The sequence below is a fragment of the Amblyomma americanum genome, chromosome 3 (genome assembly GCF_052857255.1).
Source record: "Amblyomma americanum isolate KBUSLIRL-KWMA chromosome 3, ASM5285725v1, whole genome shotgun sequence".
Lineage (NCBI taxonomy): Eukaryota > Metazoa > Arthropoda > Arachnida > Ixodida > Ixodidae > Amblyomma > Amblyomma americanum.
In genome coordinates this window covers 134,323,107-134,340,310 of record NC_135499.1, presented here as the reverse complement: position 1 = coordinate 134,340,310, position 17,204 = coordinate 134,323,107, and the positions used below count along the sequence as shown (strand labels likewise).

Here is a 17,204-nt window from a genome sequence, read left to right as displayed (position 1 = left end):
TTTGAACAGCGCAATAAAACAACGGAACGCAACAAAGAATTGCCGATTGTCACCACAGTGGGCATGTTGATTAGCTTTTGTGTTTTTTCTTTTGTTTTCTTTTGTTTTTTCCTCGGGTTTGTGTTTAGTGTTCTTAATTTTTAAGATAATTTTCACGTGATTAAAAATCTAGTTGCGAGTCAGCGCTTGTGGTGTCCATTCTTCGTTGTGTTCCGTTGTTTTATTGCGCTCTTCAAATATGAATAGGGAACTCATAGGCCCTCTTACGACAGTCAACAGAACAGAGCTATTTTAGCTTTAGCTTTGAAGGGGGCCTTACACAGCGTTAAACACAATAAAATACTACAGAATCTCAGCATTACAAACTGCGGAAAGCGGACTTACGAGTACGTCAATGACTTCCTCATGGACAGGAAGGCATACATCAGCATAGACGACAGAAAATTCGAGCCCATAGAGATGGGAACCCGAGGAACGCCTCAAGGGGCGGTAATGTCGCCTCTGACGTGACGGTGGCGTGAGACGCGCCATCTACGCGGACATCACTCTGTGGTCGTCGGGTGGCAGTGTTGGACAGATTGAGGACGCCTTACAGGAAGCAGCGTCAGCGGTACATAAGTATGCCGAAGAGTGTGGCCTAGATGCGCACCCATAAAATCAGAGCTCCTTCATGTCACGGGGAATAAAAACTCGGCAAGCGAAATTCAAATATACGTAAATGGGAGTCAGGTCTCGAAAATAGAAAACAACCGCGTGTTAGGGTAACAAATCAACAATAAAGGTAATAATGTCATTGCGATTAACAAACTAAAGTCCACTTGCGATCAAATCAGTAGGAAGATTGGCAGGGTATCATGCAAACAAGGTAGGCTCATGGAAAAGGAGACGTTACGCCTGGTGCAGGCTTCCGTCATTAGCATAATAAATTAGGCAGTGCCCTACCTCAAACTGCGGCAGAGCGAGAAGAAGAAATTAGACGTAATCGAGCGGCCATCAAGAAGGCGCTTGGACTCCCTTCCAATCACGTCCATTGATCGCCTTCTCCACATAGGAATGCATAACACGCTGGAAGACCTACTGGAAGCTCACCAAAGAAGTCAAATAAAGCGGTTATCAACGACCAAAGTTGCTAGACGAGTCTTCGAGGATCTGCACATAGAGCTGCCACTCACAACACAAGACAGAGGGGACATTCCAAAGGACTGGAGAGATAAACCATTAGTTAAATCAATACCAAAAACCTTGCATCCCGAGCACAAACAAAGTAGCAGCGAAGCCAGAGCTAGAGCTATAGAGAAGCACTACGGCAGCAAAAATGGCACGTATTATGTAGACGCTGCGGGCCCTACGCAAGAGGGCATCTGCACCGTCGTGGTCATACACGAGGGAAAGCAGGTGGATGCACTCTCGGTGAAAACTAGTAAAGTTGCGTTAGCCGAGGGAGTGGCGATAGCGCTGGTAGCCACTCACTCCGACGCCACACACGTAATTTCTGATTGTCAACATGCTCGTCTAAATAATACAAGGGGAAAATAGCACCGCTTGCCAGCAAAATTTTAGCAAACGTGCAACATAGTTCCATGCAGTGAACAAAACATTTGGTATGGGTGCCCGGACAGCAGGGAGTAGAAGGGAACGAGGCTGCTCACACAGCCGCCCGAGCGTCTCTTCCCCTGGGATTCCACTGAATTCCCAGACTCTGTCGGGACTCCTGTACCGAATCCGCTTATTACATGCACGGACATTACAATATATCTGCGCCTCAGTAGGCAGACGTTCCCAAAGCCCGCCTAGGGTCTGGATAGAATTGAGGAACGACACCTCAGAAGGCTTCAAACGGGGCCCTTTCTAAGCCCTGCAATTCTAAAACACACACACCCGGCTTTTTCGGGGTACTGTAAGTTTTGTGAGATGTGGGCAGACGCATATAATATGGTATGGGCCTTTCAGAAAAATCCGGAAATAAGAGTAAATCAGCCACCGAGAAAAGGCTGGGAGGCGACCTTGTCCGACTGCTTGGACTTCGAGTCCCATAGGGCTCTGGTTCAAAGAGCGCGGGCAGCGGCTACCGCCAATGGTGTCCCGGAATGAGGACTACCACCCAGGCAAGGGAGCGGTGAAACCCTCCACTCTCCTCTAAAACCCGCCCCAGTGCATCCAATAAAGTTTTACCACCACCTTCATAAGAGCACAGTTATAATATACTTGGGGCACGAGGCATGGTCAACGCCAGACCAAGGAATCCCTAGGCTCCAGCTGCTGCTCGAGCGAAAGCGAAACGGCAAAGATGGCAGCAGACAGCGAAGACCGGACAGGCTCCTCTCTCGTTTTCTCTGCTACGCACTGCATGCTGGGACAGAGGATGGGCGCTTCAGAAGGAGGAGGCTATGAAAAAGAATATTTCTCTTCTTATTTTTCATACCAGCGCGTTCCCTGAGTAGCATCAAACGCTGGTCGCATTTGAGACAGAAAAATCATTCCTTCGTTTTTTTTTGTTTTGTTTACCGGTTCCCGAGCAGTTTAGAAGTTACTCGAAACGGAGCGCTTCTTTTTGTCAATTTCATATTGGCAAGGAAATTGGTTTTTGGTGAAAGGAAATGGCGCAGTATCTGTCTCCCATATCGGTGGACACCTGAACCGCCCCGTAAAGGAAGAGATAAATGAGGAACTGAGAGAAGAAAGAAAGAAAGAAGAAAGAAAGAAGGAAAGAGAGGAAGAAAGAAAGAAAGAGAGAAAGAAAGAAAGAAAGAAGGAAAGAAAGAAAGAAAGAAAGAAAGAAAGAAAGAAAGAAAGAAAGAAAGAAAGAAAGAAAGAAAGAAAGAAAGAAAGAAAGAAAGAAAGAAAGAAAGAATGAATGAACGAATGAATGAATGAATGAATGAATGAATGAATGAATGAATGAATGAATGAATGAGGTGCCGTAGTGGAGGGCTCCAGAATAATTTCGACCACCTGGGGTCTTTAACGTGCACAGCACACGGGCGCCTTAGCGTTTCGCCTCCATCGAAACGTGGCCGCCATGGTCGGGTTCGAACCCGAGAAGTAAGGATCATTAGCCGAGCGTCCTGGTCAATGAGCCATTGCGGCGGGTAATTTTATATTCTCGAAATTCAGTTTTCTCTGTGAGTTACAAAAGAGCTTCTTTCGAAATAACATATCAATTACCAGTCCCCAAAGACTGAGCAATTTATGCCGGCCAAGAATAATGAAAAGATTAAAACGGCTCACTCTGTAAATTTCATTTTAGAGGTCATTCCGGGTTGCATTACACGGGAGTTACCAGGAATATAGTACGCGTGGTCGGCAGTAAAAGGAAAGCGCCCGCCCATCAGTGACGCTGAGAATTTTTTGCCAGCTTCGTGCGTGTCAGTGGTGAATGTCCTCTTAGAAACATCCCTCGCTGTCGAATACCACTTTTAATTAGTTACCAAAGGCATTCAAACCAGAGAGCTCTACATTATGTGTTTACAAATGTCGCTTTAGTATTTTAACCTTAATTTCAAGGCTACATTGCGCAGAAATCTCGATGGATAATTAAGTGTCCATAGAAACATTTGCAAGGTGTCTCTCTCCGGCTCAATACAATATAAAATCCCAGAGTATGTAAGACATGACCATCAGCGAGGCGCTGCAGGTAACTGCCGACGTTACCCTGCATCAAATATTCTGCTGTTCGAATAATTCGTTTCATCACTCCCGTACTAAGACGCTTCATCACACCAATAATTGGTTTAAATAATAATAATAAAAATAATTGGTTTTTTGAGGAAAGGAAATGGCGCAGTATCTGTCTCATATCTCGTTGGACACCTGATCCGCGCCGTAAGGGAAGGGATAAGGGAGGGAGTGAAAGAATAAAGGAAGAAATAGGTACCGTAGTGGAGGGCTCCGGAATAATTTCGACCACCTGGGGATCTTTAACATGCACTGACATCGCACAACACACGGGCGCCTTAGCGTTTTTCCTCCATAAAAACGCAGCCGCCACGGTCGGATTCGAACCCGGGAACTCCGGATCAGTTCCGGGGTTCGAACCCGACCGTGGCGGCTGCGTTTTTATGGAGCCCGGGGTGCAATTTCAGCCTGATCCACATCCAAGCAGGTATTGTTAACCGCTCAATGAGAGTGTTGTAACTGTGCGAAGAATAAATAGCTACGACAGCTATTTGTCACCTTAACTAGTTGGTGGCTCTGTTCTTCTGGTGAGAATGCAGCCGAGCGCATATTGACACAGGCAGCAAGAGGACTACTTAACACTACGTGGCCTTTTTACCCTCTGTGTCGTTGTGTTCAAGAGATTTTCAATTAAAAAAAACATCCTAATTATTGGTACTTCGCAATGGATGGAGCACCCTCATGTGAACACTATATTCCTGCAAAGAATAAGTTTCAAAGCCAGAGTGAATGCGTGCAGATTTTATTGGCTTTCGGACTGTGAAAAAACCTGCGAATTTGTTGCCTGCAAGGCCGGTTCACGTAGCAGCCGGGATTCTATTGTACCAGTTCGCCACAGGATTCTTTGTCGTAGGCCTTCACACCATCTTCGCAGTTGTCTTGGTATTGATCAGTGCAATAATGGGGTACCTTGTCCTTCACTTCACTTGTGACCCACATGAGGCACTCTGGGGATACGCCAAAAAATTTTCATGATTACGACATGAAAAACTAACATAAGCAACAAAAAGCTTTGTTGGGTACTGAACATTGCACAGTAAAATTGACATTTCCTGGGTAAAGAACATGCGGTGCACCAAAAAAAAAGGAAGCAATGTAAGTTGAAGGACCAAGTTTCTATCGGTGAGTGCTAAGATTATTTAGAGCCACTACTGCTAACAGAATATGAAAGCGATTGCAACCGGTTCCCTGTCAGGCATTCGTTCCACGTTGTTTAAGGTAAGGTACCGATATATTGGGCATGCGATACGTCAGCCTGAATCATCAGAAACCTTTAATACTTAGCGCAATGTGTTAGGAAATAGTTTTTAAACGCTTGTCTCCATTGCGTGTTCGACGCTGCGAAGAATATGCAACCTAACGCCCCACTCATGACTTACCTTGATGATCTTCGAAAGGAAACTCCATGACAACGCAGTCTTTGTAGTCCGTGTACATGAAATGGGCTTCTAGTGCATGCTCATAATCTGCAAAGAATTCATGCGGCAAATCACATCAAAATAATTTGTTAATTTACACCTTAACGCTTCACTATTTTATTAAGCGCTAGATTTTGCAACATTATGTAAGCTGATGGAATTGTGTTTCTTAATGTGCGAATGGGTAAAGATGTTTCGGACCTTTTCGCAAGTTTTGTCTGACGATATGAGTTGACTGCGCATATGAACAAGGAACAAGAAATATAGCATGACGTGCCAGTTACTGAATATACAAACGACCCAACAACTATTGAAATTCGAGTTTGGCGCCAAATTTATATTTTCGGCTCTCTTACTCCATGAATGCAGATTTCTACGATGTTTGCAACCCAGTCAGATCCAACAGAGTTCAGATTACATTGAATTGATAACGGAAAAGCTACATTCTTGAAAGTGTAAGTTTCCTAGCGTGAGCTGCTTAAGTCGCCATATAGAAAGTAGGAGGTATAAGAGGGACGTTAGAAACCTCTTTTAACCAGTGCCGTCAACAGTGTGGGTTCACTTCGGGGTTATTTAGGAGAGTACTCGCTATAATCTAGCTTCCAGAGCACATGTGCTGGTCACATGCTTCGTGGCAACCGTTATATAAAACGCCATCTAAAAGCAATGCAGCCTTCGTCCCACTTTCCTCATTCATGCGGCAGCTTTGACACCAAAGGATAAGCTGAGGGGCGCGTGAAAGGCCAGTAACGAAAATGGTAACGTAGAATTTGAATAACTAATGATTAAGAAGCTAAAAAACACATCGTCGCGTAAACATTCTCATGTTGCACTCCTGATTTTTTTATGAAAAAAGTATACATAGATAGATAAAGAAGAGGAGGGAAAGGCAGGGATGTTAACCAGAAAGGGGTTCCGGTTGGCTACCCTGCACTGGGGAAGAGGAAATAGGGGTCTAAAAGGAGGAAGAGAGAAGGATGAGAAAAGTAAATTCATATAAAGGTTTGCGGCCATGTCTCTGGTAACAGCACGTGACTACTGCTGGAACACAGTGGGCGCTGTGATTCGCGTTCGCTTGTGTCCACGTGCTCTTCCTGTGGTAAGAACCATCTAGTAGCCGCGCCACACAACCATCATTTCTGGCGAACAAAAAGCTGGGCGAGTTGGTTTGAATTGACCATACTGTAGCAGCCGTCTGTCGTCTTTCCCGCTGTTACAGTATGGCAAACCCGGCATTTTCTGAACGCATGTTCTTTGAACTTAGCCGTCTCCGCCTTACTGTCGTTCGTACACTCTCCCACCAACGCTTGTGGCTATGCACCGCACGTTGCATCCCTCCTCCTTTTCACTCTCTCCCTGCTTTCTTCCTTCCTTCTTATACCGGCAAAAGAGTCATCCCTTCGTAGAGTCTTCGTGACGTCAGCGCAGGTCAGCAACGGCCAAGCTGACAGCCCCGTAGGGAGCCTTCATGAAGTCAACACAATTGATGGATGCGACGGGTGCCTTCTCCATAGGCTATGTGCACGGAGACAGGTAAAAGCTTTGAACGCAGAAAGAATGCATACGTATCTTCAGTTTAAAACAAGAGCTCTCTAGAAGCCCTTTTATTCAATCGAGGCTATTTTTTACCTAGCTCCTTCCTATTTTTTTTATTGTGCTCCCGTAGGGAGGATGCATTCATCGCTACTATATTCTACTATTGCTTTCTTATTATCTTTTTTCTACGCCGAGCACACCTGGATAGCATTGTGATACCTGAGTGGCAATATATGCACGGTACGATACGTTTGCTCATGTGTACAACTCATGCTAATAATGAAAACAATCATCTTGGAGGGAAACTTGTATCTAAGATAGCTGTTGCGCTCGGAGATAACGGCAGGCGTGGAAAACGTTTGTGCATTCACCCGAAGCCGATATGCCGAAGAAAACAGAATACGTGCAGACAGAATAATTCTGTACGCATTTCTCAAGCAGACATCGCACAGTGTTTTCGATGGAATTAGAAACGTGTTTGTCTCAGTTTCTACGCGTAATCTAAAACGCAGATAGACTGCATGTCTACGTTCTACATATCAAGTTTTCCTTCTTGGTTGCTATCATGGTAAGATTAATTAGCTCTCCTCGCCTCTCTCTCACACGGTGGAGCCATCATCTCCAAAGGACACAACGCGCATCGACCTATCTTTTAGTTTCGGAGATAGGTTGACTTTGCTCACAGGTGATGGTTGTACCTAAAGATATTGTTACGTTTCCCGAAGGGTAATCAGTCGCAAGGGCGACCAGGGCACACAGCACACATCATAGGGAACATCGGACAAAGCGCAAGCACAAAGCAGGCACATCCTCTGTGTCGTCATCGCCTTCCCAGAGATTATCTGTTGCACGGCCCCCCGGCCAGACAAACACCGTCACGGTGTAATTGAGGGCGCAGCTGGGCACAGCGAGATGTAGGGTCTCAGGCGAGAGACGAGGACAACATCACGTTGAGGTTGGTGAGAGGTGTCGTCAGGGGAGGCCGGCCAGAACGATCTCGAAAGTGACGGTGGTGACCTGGCGCAAGGCACGGTACGGGCCAACATAACGGGACAGGAGTTTCATGTGAGGTGCTGGGGAAACATCGGCATTCTGGTCATGGAACTTCGGCGTCCTACATCAGCCATGGTCGTCGGCCGTGAGTTCTTGGCCTGCGTCGCCCGGCCGTGCCGCCGCCTTTCAGACCTGAACCCAACTCGCCGCTCACCCCAACCCAGTCCCCAGTCCCGACCAGAAAACAGGACGAAATGACGACGCTGTTGCGGCCAGAAACTATGACCCGACCGACCCGAGACGTTGCCCACACGTGAAGACACTGTTCCCCCGCCCTGGCCGCTCGCAATGTCCTGCGGCCTCAGCCATCGACTTCTGGCAAACTGCGGCCCGGAAGCTTCGTGGGTCGGGACTCAGTCTCATCATCTCTCCCATCGTGGTGGCTAGCACTTCACCACATTGCCATTTCTGTTGTGTCGTTGCTGAAGCCCCACACCAGTTCGGGCGTCCCTTCGTCGGTCTCTGCTATGTACGTTCGGGACGATCGCTCCGTGGCCCAGAGTAATATCACGAAGACGAAGCTGGCAGTGGCGCGGGACGGAGCGCCCACGATCAGGCAAACGGCCATTAAAATCAACTGTTGTCCACCGTTCGTCTCATCTCATTCTTCGGCTGCCCGCCACGTAACAATATCTCCTTTCTTGACTGAATGAAGGAGTTGGTAGGCAGCGCCCGTTAAGCGTGCCTTTCCGTTGTCCTCATTTTGTCGCCCTATTTCAACAAGTTCAACACGAACCAACTAGCCGAAACCATAACTTTAATTTTGACATATACACGCGGAGCCGTACCACGCAGATTATGAGGCGTTTTAAGCCGCTGACGGCAATTTATGCATCGGTACCTAGAAAGGCATATCTGGACATCTGCCACTCAGGCCCTGCTGCCTCTATGTGCGCTATCACCGCGCAGCTCGTTTATGGGAGCCCATCATGCGTCGTCGATTTACTTTTAGTTCTCGTTGTTCTGTTTTGCCTTGGTTCAATTGTCTTGCTTAGCGCACAACCAGATCCGCTTCAAGCCAAGGCAAGCTAAACCATGAGTCATGCCAATGGAAGAGAGAAAGATGAGTAAAAGAAGAGAAGAAACAACTTGATTCTATCACCGTTAGGAACTGCCAATAATTTTATATTTACCGTCATTCACAGTGTACACAGTTGTATCAGGTGTCGGCCCAGGCTGTATGTGGTAAGTTATGTTTCGCCTGCAGTGAGAACCAAGAAGTGTTAGCAAGTTGCCCACTCCACTCCCCCCCCCCCCCCTGAATCCGTCCCTTTCGACATAACACTATTCTATTAGTAAAATTGTAAGAGTTTATATTAATAAACATAGTTTCAAACTCATCGAATTATATGCCGACACGCTCAAAAGAATGTTGCTCCATCAAAAAACATTCGCTGTGGTTCAAACCGGTCAAAGCTCTCAAACATGGTTAAGACATGGTTCATCTTTGACTAAACTTTCTTGCACATCGATTCGTCGCATTTACACACTGGGCCAAGCGAATCGTACGGTCTGTGAGCCTCCCGCTTGACTCTTCGCTAACCTTGGCGAAACACTCTCATCGACGGTTGATGCACTGGTCGAAGCAGACGCATGGGCAGCCGCAGCTGCTCGCTTCCGCTCTCGTCTAGCACGCTCAATTTACCGTTCGCGCTCCTCTTCAGTTTCGGCTTGTAATCCGGCACGTTGCCTTGCTCTTACTTTTGCCAATCCAATCTCAAGCCTTTTCTATCGTAAAGGTCATACGATTCCTCTCAACGGCGACGATAGATAGTCGAAGCGCTATAGTTTCAGCACGTTGCTCATCCATGGCTTCGTGTAAAGGTAAGCACACGCCCCACGCTTTTATATAGCGAACGATGCGTCACGCGATTTCCGGCAGCTGCAGCAGTGCCGCCGGCTCCGCATAAGCAGCTGTGGTCAGGCGCACCGAGTCACGTGATTATATAGTTTCGAAGCAAGAGAGCGCCATAAGCTCAACACGCGAAGCTGCGGCGAAGCGTGGCGAGGCACGTGGCATGACGTCAGAGCCAAGCCTCCGCTCCTCCTGGTTTGAAGGCCAAATTTCATAGCCACATGACCTTCAGCTTTGAACGGGAGGAGTGGAGCTTTCGCTCCAAGGATAAAACCGGCTGCTGTGCTTTAGAAGCTCTTTACTAAGCACAAATTGCCTAAAGAGTGAAATGCCTGGTTCAGCAGCGAGTAGAACATCCTGCTCACTGCCTATACGGCCCAAAGGAGTTAGGGGGTTTTCTGTGCTTCTGTAATGCTAAAGGGCTGTACGGCCTCAAAACATTGGCGTCGCTAATTCCGCGGAATATAAATAAAAACATCTGAGTGGCACTGACAAAGTAGTATACGTAAGTAAAAGCTCTCAATAAGCATCATTCAGGGCAAATATGTGATTGAGCACGTAAGCTGGAGAGGAGGCTCTCTCCTTACTGTCGCATTCTCTGAGAAACAATTACTACTGTATTGTTAATTAAAAAGCTGCTATGCTATACTAGGATACTATTCACGTTGTCGTAAATATGGTTCAGAACAGCGACTTCCGAGAAAAGCGGATCGTACAAACAACCTTTGTTTTTTCCCCAGGAAGTCCAACATTTGTAGACAAAAATTTTGAAAATTGAAAAATTGTAACATACTGGTATCGAAATATTGAACATAATGCTCCATTCTGACGATATGTAGCAAAATCGTTCTTTTACAGTGTTTTCATCGATCGCATCGAGCAGTTAAGATAAAACCAATGGGGATCGCTTTTGACGATAGAAAAACTCTAGTAGCGAAAAAATGGCAGTGGCTTAACTTGGCCAACCCTGGAATTCAGCGAAAAGCAAGGACGCTTGCTAAGTGTCTGAGGCTCGTCCATGGCAGCTATGCTACACGCTCGCGACAGCCGTTCTATATATACCCACACGACCATGTGGCTGTAACGTGGTATCACATGGCCTTACGACACCCCCATCGGATGTTCTTCACATCACCCCATCCGATGTTCTTAAGGTGAAAGGTCAACTAAAGGTCGTAGGTCAAGGACAGGGTCAAGGGTTCGACATCATAACTGTACTACGTACATATAGTCATACACGGAAAACGGGGCTGGGCTGAAGGTAGTTCAATGTCATTCTCCGGCGTACGCGACGACTGCTTTACCTAGCGTAGTGAAGCTCTTCGCTTCAAAATATGAGCTCACCGACGAGAGATCTGCAGCTTTATTACTTGTTATTGTGATAGCTTACAATGTATGAAAAAATTGCGCTCATAAACTTATTCTCGCTCAAAAATGTTTACAATTGTGGGGCACGAAAAACATGTACTGCTAAATACTCGTAAGTGTACATAATTCGCTGTGAAACATTCCTCTACACTTCATGTTGCAGTTCTAGCAACTTTGGGATGCCCAAAATTAGCTACACTAGCTCTTTACTGCATTTAAATATGTAACAAGGCGTCAGTGATCAGTGTACTCGGAGTACTCGAAGAATGCTCAGATCACTGAACAAATAGTACGTCATGAACCCGCTTCCGAACGAAGATTTTCTGCGGTGTGAAGATATCTTCACAATTGTTTACGGCTTACTTAGCTGTTCACACCTAACACTGCACTGATCAGGGAATTACAGGTTAGTTTAATCACTGCAGTATGAAAACTTTAAGCCGGACGCCGCTACGAGACTCACAAGGGGCGCATACGTACGCATTTAGAAGAATTAAGGTTTGTCTCAGAAGGATTCTGGAGATAGCGCGTTCAGCTTCCGACTGAGAGTTCGGAGGTACGATTGCATGTTCGGGGGCTCTTTGTTCTAAGTTTACCATCAGAATATGTCTGCTCTTGCAGAAAAGAGAATGTCGTGTGTACTCTGGCTATAAAAAGAGTAACGGCTACTCTTGAAGACTACGGTGAAATATGGAACAAGCGTTTACTCCGTCGAAAGGCGTTTCTAACACTCCTTTACTTATTGTGTACGCCAGGCCGGACATTTTCCTCTTGGCCAATCGTCCGGTTGCCTCCTGCCTTCATCAGTTGCGCTACAGTCATTTCTATTTCTGTCAAAATATTTCATACCAGTGATGAACATCTAGCCTAAATAGAAGTTCTAAACTATCAGCTAGCCCAGCCGCAATTTTTTCTTTTTTACTGAAACGACGTCACATCTAATGTGCTTAACCACGCTATAGCCCTATGAGCAGCAGGCCTTTTATGTTTAACTGCTTCGGTTTTCGTGAGCTAAAGCCGGCCAATAAAGTAATTTGCTATTCAAGGCATTTGGACACACACTACCGGCATTCTTCTGGGGGTCCGAAGAAATTATGTTTACAGAAGTAAATTTCCCAACTTTGCATGTGATTTAATGTCCCTGAATATCTTATTCCCCGGGAAAATTTACAAGGAAGGCATAATTTAAACCGCGTCCTAAAACCGGTTTTTAATTGTACTGTTTTTGTTTGTTGCAAATGAAGGAACTTTGCTTTTTTTACAATTTACTGATACAGGCAGATTCCAGAAAACTCTGCAGACGGGTGCAACAAGGCATACTGCGAAACGAACAAATACCATTTAATTGCGAAAATTTCTACTGCACTTCTATGTTAAGTCAGTTTTGAGTGTTTTTCTTACTATTGTGTAACTGCCACAGCAGCAGCAGCAGCAGTGTTTGTCAAGGTTACGCAGTATTATCAATGTTTAACCGAAGCCTAAATCGAGTGACTATACAAATGACGTCAGGATAAACTTTTCACAATCCGCTGTTCTTTGGCTGAATTTCTTGTAAAAGTAGTTAAAGATATGACGTGATACAACAACGCATACCCTTTTTCAGTGCACGTGTGTTCTAATAAGCCGTACCCACAAGTTTCTAGGGGCATTTCCAGCAGTTATTCACAATATTCAAACACAAAAGCTGCGCTAACCTTCTTTACAAAATAGTTTCAAAGGCTGAGTTTCAACTTACGGTATATGCCCATTCAGGCCTTTAAGAAAGAAAACGTAAATCGCGCTCGGAGGCTCCCAGCTGAATTCTGTGCGTGTCGTAGTCAGGCAGTCCAGGTCTCCATCGTGGTCGACGTCAAAGATAAGTACCGCGTATTGAAAGTGCTCGAAGACCTGGAATACAAAAGTGTAACGGTGGAGTACATGTCTGCCAAAGACTGCCATACGGCGATTTGAACAGGCACACAAACGAAACGCCCAACGTAAGGCTTAGTATGCATATGAGACATACTAAGCCGTGACCGTACATTAATTTGAAAGGATGAGGAACTAGTGGCAGAAAGAAGAAATATAAAACACGGCTGTAAACCGGAAGCCAAGAATGCAGAATAAAAAAACTGCAGAGAATATTTACTAGATTCGAATCAGTGTGAAAGGACGCATTTTTGCTACGTAGAAAGCGACAGTGAGCGGGCAGGGCTAAGGGACGGAGTGCTCGCGCTAGGAAAAGAGACAACGAAACGAAACCCGAACGATTCTGCTCAGGGTTGCTGTGAGCGGTCGCTGTTACGAGCTGATCTCACGGACAACACACCGATTTCTTTTCAATTTATTTTAGTTTTCATTCTTGGTGCCTTCGTTCTCGTGTTCTGCTTTTAACACCGCGACATTCGTCCACTCCATGCTTCACATTCATTGATCTCTGGGAGTCCTCATATGAACCACTCCTGGTGCGGCCGTTAAGCAATGCGCCATTTCAATGTTATGGCACCTGCCGCCACGAGTAGGGCTTGTGAGGACCAACTTATCCTTCAGGCATAACCTCTTTCGATGAATCATTAATTTAACTGCCACGATTGGCAGTTTCATCACAATTCGGTGCCTAGGGGTTACAATCCTAGGGCTTCACTTTATCCGCGACATGTCCCCCTCTAATGTTCACGCATTAAAACTCTTTGATGGGACCGGCAGTACCGTTTTAAAACTATTCGAGGTTTTTTAAGGGTTTAACAGCTAGTGCTTTCTGTTCTTCAACAAGTCGGGAGATACTCTCGGAAATGCATCCGCGCGGTCCTTGGGCCCGGGTCACAATGATAATCGGCTATACAGTACCGCCATATACAGAGGAAGCCGCTTAGCCTAATAATGTCATTTTGGCAGCCTGTAGTCATTTCCTATCGCAAAGTTTCGAATACCGCGTGGATCTAACAGAAACTCTCTTTTGGTGCTCAATGAAGAACATTACAAAAAATACACGCCCTTCCAGCAATGCAACGAAGCGTGATCAGTCGTTTCGAGTAGCTTACAAATTAGGCGATCGGTTCTCCACGGCATATAAAAAGAAACACGTTGTTCTAAATGCATTTTGACTACGAGCGTTAATTCTAGCGAAAACAGAATCAACAGTCAATGAAATCAAGGAAATCATAGAGGAATGCTTCTATTTATTTTCTGTTTTGTTGTGATGATCAATGGGAAATATGTAGTGTCGCCATTTATTCCTGGAAAGGTTGGAAAGTTGAAGAAAAACAACCACATGCCTCCAGTGGGAACCGAGCCTACGACCTTGACCCTACGATGGTTCCCGTGGCAAGCAGTAGCACGTGTTGCACCTTTTTACTCTCTCCTCATACCCTCCTCCTTCCACGGTAACAAATTTCCGGTCACGGATTCGTCCGACCTCCCCGATATAACCTCCTCCTTCCACAGTAACCACCCACAGAGTGGTTACCATGGCAACGAACCAACCGGTTATGCCGACTACTGCTACTACTACCTCTACGACGACGACACAACACCCAGCAACAAAGGCGTAACAGCTGTCGCTGTAAAACAGAGCATGTTAGCAAAAAAATTATTTCACCCCAGCTAATGCTCGAGCATTCGTGTTACGTGCGCGTACCCGTCCGGTGATTTTTTTTTTCATCTAGTTTTGGTCAACGGTAGATTGGTAGTGTAGTCAATTTTTTTTTCGCCACACGCGACATGCTGAGGTTGTGCGTTCTGATTACACCGATGACATGTGGTTGTTTTTTTTTTACATTCTAATCAATTACCTTTTTAAAAATTTTGCACTGGTGTCCAGTATTTGGTTGCCTGGTGAATGTTACATGTTCACTGATTGCCTGGCAAACAGTTTTATTTGCTACAGTCATGTGTCTCAGCTGTGACTTTATGTTCTCGCTCTTTGTCTAATGTTCATTTATGGTAGCGTTTATAATTTATCACTTACAGCGCCAATGTCTGATCATAGCATATAGTTTATGTTTTCATTTCATGTGAGCATTCCTAGCGTGTGGATTGTTTTGTCTTTATTTCGTAGTGTCTTTGTAGCTGGGTTTTGTGGTGCATTATGTCGTCAGTTTCTAAGCGTGTTTCTTGTCTAAGTTAAAGAAGTCGCTACCTTCGCAGTGGGTCACCAATCGCTCCTTTAATGATCATCTCATTAAAAAAAATAAAGGAATCAACATATTTAGCTCCTGTATTCAGCTACTGTCTTATAAGTAGAATAATTGAACTCAGATGCAAATATCAAGTAGTATGGCCAGCAATACGCAAGCATTAAAATCTACAAGGTGCCTAAAGTAATCATTGTGAGATGGAGGTATCAACTGCAGTACGATGGCAACCTCATTCTCATTGTTTTCTTCCCTTCAAACGACTATACGTCAACACTGAAAATAAACGACATGCTCACTTGAAAGATGTAGAAAACGGTAAGAGTAACATCAACGTCGTTTTCGCATGGGATAACTGTCAGCAAAGGTTGAGTATACCATTAAAACAAAATTTTATTGGAGAAGTATTCATATATTGTGAGCCACTATTGGCATTTCCTAATTGCTTCATTTCGTCCACTTACAGACCGTGCTACCTACCCCCCCCCCCCCCTTATTTTCATACTCCAGAAAGTTCGGAAATGGGGCAATATTGTTGTCGCGATCAGAATTTCTGCCATATAGTTCACAGCGACTAGGCCAGGATACTGGTTGCAGTGCACTTACCTTGAAAGCATCCGGGACATCATGCTCCAGTTGTTGTCTTGCATTGCAGAAAGCAAGCGGAAAAGCTAGGAACAAGCTAAATAAGGTAAACAGACGGTAAATGAGTGGAGCCGGGAGTAGCATCTCACCACTGGGCAAAAATTCGTGCTGTATACCGCACACGCTAACAACTTGCAATAAGGTATAACGCCACGTATCCCTGACGCCTAAAAGTAGCATCTAGGTTCATGGAACGATTGACGTTTTAATTTGTCTCTCGTCTGATCTCTTTCTGTATTTCTTCCTCCCCGCCTCCCATCATGCTTCCGTCACTCTATATAATTACAGAACTTTTCAAATTTTCGGGATCAAACTCTGTGTAGTTTTCTTTTGTTTGAATAACGCGCTACACACTAACAAAACGACACCGGAACGAAGGACACAGGACAAGTGCGCACTAACAACTAAAATTTATTCTGGTACGAGGGTACATAAATACATTCCACGAACATGCTGAAACAATCAATTCATTTCCAACGGCTGTGTCGCACGCTCCTTCGTTTTTTGATTAGATGCACCTCCTCACTAGATAACAACACCGAGGGTGTGCTTACGCACTCTTCTCCGGCCTCCAATATCTCAAACGCTTCTTTTATTTCTCTTTCTTTCTTTTACTTTGCCCGGCCTAAAATTGCTGTCTGATCAAAGTACGGTGAACATTTGTGATTTGCGCAATGGGGGGCGAGATTTCCAGGATTCGTTATTTTTCCTAAGTTATTACTGTGCTCTTTCAACCTGGTGTTTAGACATCTGCCTGATTGACCTATGTAGCTCATGCCACATGACAGGGGAATTTTGTGCACTATACCGGTGGCACATTCTACGAACTTTTCTTGGTGTGCGATACCACAAGTGTTAGCCAATTTTTTCTTCTATTTATTCATTTCGTGACAAAGGCTCACTAATTTTCTGGCGGCGGTAAACACCACGGGAACACCATATCTGTCTGCTACTTTCTTTAAGCCGTGCGAAACATTATGTACATAAGGGATGACAACAACACCAGCACCCTGCTCTGCATGCTTTTTCTGCGGTATTTTTCTCTTCAGTAGCTTTTGTAGATTCTTTTCAGCCACTGACGTAATTAGCGCGTGAGGGTACCCACTCATCCTTAGCCTACCAATTTGCCTCTTGATGCTACGCTCTGATGGGAACACGATTTCTTAAGACACTGTGCCAACCTGTTACTTGCTACACTTCTTTTCACCAATTTAGAGTGCGCGGAATGATAGCTTAAGAAGGTTTTTCCCGTTTTCGTCAGGTACGTCCAACACGTGTGCTTGCCACCTTCTTTTATCTCTATGTCCAAGAATCTAATCACAGAGTTCTGTGGCAGCTCGAACGTGAACTCCAGCCCGGCGAAAACCTCTCGGAAAACATCTAATACGCTGCTTACTGACAATCGGTTCGCAATCGCAAAAGGGAAACAAAGCAGAAAATCATCAACAAAACGAAAAGCCTTTAGTAATTTGAGCCTCACGCCAATGTTCACCGTGAAAACACAAAAGGAAGGAAATCCGTTCTGGACAATCGTTCATGACA

General features: G+C 45.2%; 1 protein-coding gene across 1 annotated transcript in view; it reads right to left on the bottom strand.

Annotated features, from left to right (window-relative positions):
- Positions 1-4,420: 4,420 nt before the first annotated feature.
- The window catches only part of LOC144123328 (uncharacterized), a 22,052-nt gene continuing 9,268 nt past the window's right edge, over positions 4,421-17,204 (bottom strand). The window contains exons 3-6 of the mRNA XM_077656177.1: positions 12,641-12,792; positions 8,816-8,883; positions 5,055-5,141; positions 4,421-4,622 (exon numbers count right to left, since the gene is read on the bottom strand). Of these exons, the coding sequence (XP_077512303.1) occupies positions 4,492-4,622; positions 5,055-5,112 (189 nt within the window). The 5' untranslated portion in view covers positions 5,113-5,141; positions 8,816-8,883; positions 12,641-12,792 and the 3' untranslated portion in view covers positions 4,421-4,491. The remainder of the gene's footprint in view (positions 4,623-5,054; positions 5,142-8,815; positions 8,884-12,640; positions 12,793-17,204) is intronic.